We start from the raw sequence: 7,902 nt of genomic DNA, 5'->3' as shown, positions 1-7,902 counted from the left end.
CATTTATGGCAAGTTTATGAGAACTATGGGAGGGAAGGATAGCCTTCATTTTCTTCCATTAATTGAGGGAGAAGGAAAAAAATCACATTACTTCACAAATTCTCTGAGAATTTTTAAAGACATCCTGAAAGAGTCATCGTACCTCTAAGGTAAGAACAGTACCACCCTAAAGAATATATGGCTTTTGGGCCGGCCCCGTGGCTTAGCGGTTAAGTGCGCGTGCTCTGCTACTGGCGGCCGGGGTTCGGATCCCAGGCGCGCATCAACGCACTGCTTCTCTGGCCATGCTGAGGCCGCGTCCCACATACAGCAACTAGAAGGATGTGCAGCTATGACATACAACTATCTACTGGGGCTTTGGGGCAAAAAAAAAAAAAAGATCAAGAATATACGGCTTTATAGTTGAGAAAGCAGTTTAAAGTCTACTACTTCATTTAATACCTGCCAAACCCCTGGGAAGTAGCATTTATCCCCATTTTAGAGATAAGGAAACTAGGGCTCAGAAAGGTAAATCTAAAAGGCACAGAACAAGTAATGGTGGAACCGGGATTTCCAGCCTTCTAAAGTACAAATTCAGCACTCTTTGCAATTCACAAGAGACTTTCGTTCACCAAGTACTGAGCCTGCATTGTTTAGACATGTCTGAAATGGCATTTCAGGAACCCAAAGTGGAACGACCAGGTTAGCAACATGGTTAGAGAAATGCAACCCTCTGGATCACTTGTGGCTACTCTGAAATAGTTTTCCTTGGTTCAAGGGGGCTCAGTTGGCACAAGCTGCCCCACTCTGACATATTTGAGAAATCTTTTATTAGATGTCCCAGAAGGCAACATTTTAAAATCAGGCAATCAATAATCACAAGGAAATACAAAATTTCAGGTAAACTTGCCTTTCAAAATAAATCAGACTCTTGCAACAGGAGAATTGCCCAAGAGTTTTTTCTTGTACAAAAACAACGCCACTTCGCAAAAGGCATACAAAAATACAGTATAAAAAAGAAAAAAAAAAAAAAAAAGACCGCTCTCAGCATAATACCCAACAGCAGCTTATAAAACACAAGCTCTTCAGGTGAGACATCAGTAACCTACATCCCACCTGTTTTCCAAAGACAGTTCCAGAAGTCAGTTGGCTCCTGAAAACCATGCTCCAGAAGGTAGAGGGGCTTTTTCCAAACTTCCACTGGGGTTCTCTGAGGCCAGGAAGCAACCTCAGAACAGACCATCGTGCATAATAGGTTTGGAAGTAGCAGCTGTCTTTCCAGAGCCACATACAGTGCTCTACCATCCCCCCCAACCCCAACTTTCAAACTCACAGCCAGCAGGCACCTGCTGCCTTGGACAGAGTTCTGGAGGGGCTGGTCCTTCTTCCAGGCCAGGCTTAGGTTGCCCTGAGGTTGCGCACATGACACCTGTCGGGTTGGGTGCCTCTCTAAGACTGGAGGCTGCACCTGGAATCCACTTGGAGGTGCCGAGTCTAGCTGGGTCAAAATCCATCACAGGCCACTAAGCAGAACTACTGGAACCTCCTTTAAAACTCACCCGGGGGGGCCGGCCCAGTGGCACAAGCGGTTAAGAGCGCGCGCTCCGCTGCGGCAGCCCGGGGTTCGCCAGTTCAGATCCCCGGTGCGCATCAACGCACTGCTTGGCAAGCCATGCTGTGGTGGCGTCCCATATAAAGTGGAGGAAGATGGGCATGGATATTAGCCCAGGCCAGTCTTCCTCAGCAAAAAAAAAGGAGGGTTGGCAGATGTCAGCACAGGGCTGATCTCCTCACCAAAAAAAAAAAACAACAAACCCACCCGGAAGCTAGTCCACCTTCTGGAACACTGGATGAGTCCCGGCAGCTCTCCCAGTAAGAACTTCAGTGAGGCCCAGATTCTGAGAAAGGGATCTGACTCATGTTAGGCTGGCAGGGGGCCCAAAGGTGGCTGCTGAGCCAGCAAGCTCCTTGGAGTTGCATGAGGACAGATTTGCATGGTTCTAGTAGAACTTCAAACTTGTCAGGGATTGAGATGAGGAGGTGGGAAAGAGGAAGTGGTACAGTTCTCCCTCCTGAGGTGCCTGACATCTGCCTTGAGAAAAGATTCCAGGATGGAAAACACCTGGGCAGGGAACGGTTCACGGCCAGGACTCCAAGGCTTCCTCAGGCCGCAGGCTAGGACCCATTTCCCTGTGTCTTGGGGAAATATTTCTGACCTGTGGGAAAGAGGTGCTGTAGGGCCCACTGCATAACAAAGGCAGAAAGAAACAAAAAAGTCCCTTAGGAGGACAGAATGGTCTCTCCCTTAGAGGAAAGGGCCCAGAGGGCTTTGAGACAAAATCTAGAGCCCAAGCTCTTCAAATGTTCTCAAGGTCGCAGCATTGAGTGGGAGGAGGGGGTGTCATCTAACATCGTAAGATATATATTAAAGATTTCCAACTTCTCAGCTACTGTAAAGTGTCTGACAGTGAGGTAACGGTCCATGTTGATCAAATCTGTGAGCTTGTCTTCACCCAAGACAGCTCGTGTGTCTCCTGGAAAAAGGAGCCTCAGGGAGAGCATCCAGGTCCAGCTGTCCTAGCATCACCCCAGAGACACCAGTGGGAGCATCCTTTCCCAGCCTAAAGCTCATTCGGAGTGTGAGATTTCATGCAGGCTGGAGACCCCCGACAACGTCCACCACCTGTTGCATAGCATCTGTCAGGCTTTTCTTCGGAGCTAGTGAGCTACGCAGACCCCAAGGCTCCTCAGTCAGCTGACTGCCTGAGAAGCCAGAGGCGCCAGAGAAGACACAGTGCTCCCATGAGTCAGGGAAGAGGGAGAGCTGGGTTTCAAGGTTTCCAAGAATGCAAGCCCTTATTGTGTGTGCACCGGCTGTAATGCATCCTGGAATCTGCTGTCCAGACTGTCCCACCATAACCAAAATGTGCAAATTACTAAAGGGGAGAGGGAAGATTAAAAAATAAACTCAAGTCTTTATAAGACAGAGAGCAGTCAGGCTTTTTGGTCAGTTAGTAGCCACTGAGGTATGCAATTCTTTTCTGCAGTTGCTGCTGCCGGCATCGGAGCTGCCTTTTCTCTGTAGCCATCCTCTTCTCGGCCCCCACCAGAGCTTGCAAGTATTCCAAGGCCTTACTCAAGATCACCACTTTGGGGGCCTTGGAGCAGCTGGCCAGAGTGGGTACCTGGTCCCTCAGGGCCAAGAACCTCGAACGGAGGTCATTCCGCCTCTTCCGCTCCAGGAAGTTGTGGTTCTTCCTCTTGGTCACATCCTCAGTGTCAGAACTGACAGGTTTGGGGTGGCCGGACTGGGGAGCCTCACTTTCTACAGGTGGGGGGCTCACAATCTCTTCGTCTGCCTCATCTTCCTTTTCCTCCGGAGCGTCTCTCTCCAGAGCCTCTTCTTGGGGACTGCTCTCTGAAGCCCCTCCTTGGGAGCAGCTTTCTGGAGGAAAACGGGCAGCATAGTTGTGCTGTTGCTGGTGGATGGAGATGTGGAAGTGTTTCATGCAGGGGTCCAAAGGGTCTGCTCGCACTGTGATGGTGACCGGCTTCCGTACACCCAGGGACTGTCTCTTCTCCACTGTCACAACATCAATTTCTTCACCCTCTGTCCAAGAGAGATGAAGAGAAGAAACACACTCCGTGAGAAACATATACACAGACCCTATGCTGGGTCTTGGGAAAGGAGGTGACATTTTCCCAATTCAGATATAAACAAATTGACATGAGGAGAAAGACAGCTGATTCATTTGTAATGGGGTAAGGGCAGTGTGAAGGAAAGGAGGGGAAATAAGCAAGAAGGAAAATATTCTCCAATTTCCTTTTGCACAGCAAGGCTTAGATAACAACAAAAGGCAGACCCAAGCCAACAGCCCCCAGTCTGCACAGACTCTCCCCTCCCCCACAGAGTGGATGGAGAGAAAGAGCTACAGGCTTGGGAGAAAGTTTAGCTATAAAGATCTTCCCCAGTCGGGCTCTTTCATGCCCCATCAGAATTGTAAATGAGAGGTCTGTGGGCAGAGCTGCCCTTTGTTCCTGCCCAGCACAGCCTGCACTTGGGGAATTGTTACTTTTCACAAGTTATAAATCCTATTATTCCCCCACCTCTCTATTCTGCAATCCCTTTCAGCTGAAGATTCAGGGAAGGGAGGGCTACAACCCATCCCTCCTCACTCACAGAGAGGGAAAAGGTTTCCCTTAGGAGCATTTTGCTCCTGGGTTCAATGGGTTTCTCAAGTCATCCATCATTTATAGGTCGCCTGTCCCACCCCCTTCGCTGGACCAGAAAAGGGTTGGATTTGTAATCGCAGGTTGGCAAAAGCTGCAGAACTTCGCAAAGGTACAAGCGACCCTTTCCAAGCTACCTATACAGGGGCAGGAATTGAGCAGGAAAACGTCCCGATACAAGGGCCGAAACACCAGGGACCTGGAAACACCTGGACATGCCCCCATCATTAGCTGGCTCCAAGGTCTCTTAGGTTACCCCAACCAGGAGAGGAGCAATTAGGGGGAAATCTTCCTGCGCCACACATTTTGCAGCCCCCACACAGAAGGGCACCTTAATGCTTTTCAGCCTGACAACAGAAGAGCTCAGTTCTCGGCCTCTTTTGCATATCAGGAAGCTTGAGCCCCTTTGTCAGGAAGGCTTCCATTGTGTGGACAATCGCATTATTTCTCCATTAATAAAACCTGACCATTCAGCCCTCCTGGCCCCAAGGCCTGTGATTGGCTGGCTAAGCTTTGTTTGGAACGCTGTTTTACCCAGCCCCTAGCCCCTATTGGCTGAGCTTTGCCATCAGTCACTCTCCCCACCCCCCTCATTGTTTGCAATCTGTTGCATTTTGTTCTGGGCCATGTGGCCTGTGAGTGAACCAGGAGCTTGCAAACAGGGTCAGGTTAAAGGGCAGGTCAGAAAATGATTCAGGAGGCTTCCCTACATCCCAAACCTTTAATATTTCACTTAAACCTCATGACTGGGGATGGCTCTGCCTAAGGAAGAAATAAGGTAAGACACCATTCTCCTTTTCAGAGAGTAGTGTCTAACTCTACCCAGACAAGGAAATGTCCTCAGCTGGACAATCAAGTCCAGCCCCCTCATGTGCTAAGTGAGAAACTGAGACCCGGTTCAGCCAAGTCCACACATCACCTTTGTAACGTTCTGGATCTCAAACTAGGGGCTCCAGACTCCCCAAAAAATGCTCTTTCCACTCTACCACTCCATCGGCCTTTGTAAAGATACATCTTTATTGGTTTCTTGATCTCAAAAATTCCCATTCCAGCCATTAAACAAACACAAGCTCTTGGTGTAGAAAGTAAGCAGGTAAAAAATGACCTTAACACAGTGGACCAAAAAATTTGACTTTTAATTTTTCTTGTTATCTTTATTTTTCCCCTCAAGTGTATGACAACTTCCATACCCCATTCCCCAATTCCCTCTAAATGGTCATGTAAAAGTTATTCCTAAAAGCTACAGCGAGTTTCCTCTGTCGTGCTATACCTGACGCTAGCCTCAATCTGCACCCTATAAAAGCACCCTCTCCAGTGTTTCTCATGGATATGGAGGTCTAAGAAGAGGTTAGGCTAAGAACAATGTAGTCTGGTGGCACAGGATGCTGAAGTCTGCCCTCAGTGAGGTTTACACTTGCATTCAAGGATCCGGGAGGGGAGCCTGGAGTTCCATATTCGTGACCTAAAGTAGGGGCCAGTGGACATTTGTCGAATACGAGGAAGCAGCTGAAGCCCTCAGATGAATTGGGAGGGAGCTAGAAGGACACCTTTCCACCTCAGGCCAAAGCAACAGGGCAAGGTGTAGCCCTTCTCAGGTAAGCTACCATGAAGACCCTCTAAACATCAATGAAGAAGTGCCTAGTTGGGATGGCGGATTGGGCAAAAGAGGCTGGCTAGATGATAGGAAGCTGGGGTTCACTTCTAGTGATTTCCTATTACTAAGCCTCAGTTTTTCCATCTATTACTGGGGAGTTTTTCCATCTGTTAACAGGGAGCGTTCATTCCTCCACTGCCTGTCTCATGGGGGATGGTGTGGCTGCAGAAATGGTAAGGTGTGGGAGGTGCAAGGGGAGAGCATTATTGGCATTTTAAAATAAAGCAGTCAAGAGACCAGGTTTTTAAAAGGATGGAGGCTTTGGCGCTGCACAAAGGCTTCTCAGCTTCTTCTCTCCCTGGGGAAGTGTGAGTTTCCCAGGGAAAAAAGCAGCAACAAAAAACTTAAAGCCTGGAGTGACCCTTTGGGGACCTCTTCCAGCCTCCGGAGGACAGAAATCCCCTACAGTCCAATCCCAGTATTGTCCTCCCTAAGCGCCAAGCCTCACCCTGTCTCCCTTGTCCCCTGGGGCTCCAATCATCATCAAACGGACGCTGGCTCCCACGCCACTTCTTCAAACTGTTTACTAACACACCCACGTGCCAGACAGACACCGCTGGGGGCTATACCGGCAGCTTCAGCCAGAGAAAGGCGGAGGTGGCAAAGGGCTTGCGGAGACCCAGTGCCTGACCTCAGACAGCGGCAGAGCTTTGGCCACCCATGGCGTGCCCCCCTCTTGGATGGCCCGGGGCGGTCCTTACCCGAGTCACTTGGGCTCTCGGACCCCGAACAGGTCTGGGTCTTGGGCTCGCCCAGCGGACAGGGGACAGCGGGCGCCGGGTTCCCGGCTTCGAGGCTGGGAGCGCAGTCCGGGGCGGCGGCCGTCTTGGGCGGGTTCCCCCGGGGCGCGCCAGCGGCGAGCCGGTCGCTCACCGCTCTCTCCAGCCGTTCCCGGGCGGAGAAGCCGCTCCACATGCAGTCACGGCGGATGATGGAGGCGTAGTTCCTGCCCCAAGCTTTCGAGTGACCCCGGGATTCTACCTCGTCTCCGGCGCCCCCTCCGGGCCACAGCTCCGGGGAACCAATTCCAGGGACCAGGTCCCCGGCGCCAGGACCCAAGCCCCAGGGCGGCGATGTGGGGGGTGATGGCACCAGCTCGAATTTCTTCCAGATGTCCTCGCTGGGCGCCGTGGAGCGGTAGAAATCCTCCCCGCAGTCATAGTCGTAGAAATAGTGCTGGTACGAGTCGAAGTCCATGTCCGCTCCCTGCGGGAGCGAAGGGGGACGTGCTGATTGGGGTGCGAGTCCAGGGAGGGGGGCGCCCCCGGGTCCCCCAGCACAGCCAGCTGCCAGGCTCTTGTCCCTCCCCAACCTCTCGGCTTGGAGCCTGCGCCCTTCCCTCGCGTCCCGGGAAGCCGGGCCCTGGCTCAGCGTGCCCAGGGAAGCCGCTCACAGCGCGTGGACTAGGCTGCGGGGAGAGACTTCAAAGCAAACTTTGCCAGCGCCGCCCGGAGCACAGCTCCCAGGGCCCGGCCGGGCCGGGCGGGGGCGCGCTGGGCCCAGAAGGCAGCCTGCAGCCCGCCCCCCGGGACCCGCGCCCGTCCCCTGGCCGCCCACAGCCTCACCTCGCTCCGGCCGCCCACCACCTGGAGCGGACCGGCTCCCCGCCGGCTCGGGGCAGCCCGGCAGCCCGCAAACATGCACATGCGCGCCACCGAGCGCGCAGCCCGCACGCAAGAGCGCGCCCCACTGCACGCGCGCTCCCTCCCTCGCTCGCGCACGGCGGCCCGGACGTTCCCGGGATAGGCGCGGGAGCGCGAGATGCAGGCGCATTGTTTCCCGACTGCCTTATATCTCGTCGCGCGCCCCGGGCTCTGGGACCCGGGGCGGGCCCTATGGGACAAGCCCCGCCCCCGCCCCCGCCCAGCCGCCGACAGGTGGGGGCGGTGGTCTCTGCACCACCCCTCCTGGCTTGCTGTCTCCCGCTCTATTTTATTCCCTGTGCGCCGCAAAATGAATTGCACACTGGGGACCGCAGGGCAGGCGGCAAGCTGATGCAGCCCAGCGGTCGCTTGGTAGGGGCGTGATTCTAGAGAGTC

The 7,902-nt window shown here is 53.1% G+C and overlaps 1 protein-coding gene across 1 annotated transcript; it reads right to left on the bottom strand.

Moving 5' to 3' along the window:
* Positions 1 to 414: 414 nt before the first annotated feature.
* On the bottom strand, positions 415 to 7,639 carry MYCL (MYCL proto-oncogene, bHLH transcription factor). The gene is made up of 3 exons (XM_014784193.2): positions 7,429 to 7,639; positions 6,565 to 7,069; positions 415 to 3,589 (listed from the first exon to the last, which is right to left on the bottom strand). Exons 1-3 carry the CDS (start codon positions 7,507 to 7,509, stop codon positions 2,991 to 2,993), a joined length of 1,185 nt encoding a protein of 394 aa, XP_014639679.1. The 5' UTR covers positions 7,510 to 7,639; the 3' UTR covers positions 415 to 2,990.
* Between the last annotated feature and the right edge of the window lie 263 nt (positions 7,640 to 7,902).

Source organism: Ceratotherium simum, chromosome 22 (assembly GCF_057802395.1).
Source record: "Ceratotherium simum simum isolate JZ-2026a chromosome 22, ASM5780239v1, whole genome shotgun sequence".
Classification (NCBI taxonomy): Eukaryota; Metazoa; Chordata; class Mammalia; order Perissodactyla; family Rhinocerotidae; genus Ceratotherium; species Ceratotherium simum.
The sequence above is the reverse complement of the archived record's forward strand: the minus strand, read 5'-3'. Positions and strand labels throughout refer to the sequence as shown.

Excerpts from the sequence above, each read along its gene's own strand:
- MYCL (XM_014784193.2), bottom strand. The coding sequence starts at position 7,509 with ATGTGCATGTTTGCGGGCTGCCGGGCTGCCCCGAGCCGGCGGGGAGCC. Across the intron at positions 7,070-7,428 it reads TGGTGGGCGGCCGGAGCGAG|GGAGCGGACATGGACTTCGA; the intron begins GTGAGGCTGTGG and ends TCGCTCCCGCAG. Across the intron at positions 3,590-6,564 it reads CGAGAGCCCAAGTGACTCGG|AGGGTGAAGAAATTGATGTT; the intron begins GTAAGGACCGCC and ends TCTCTTGGACAG.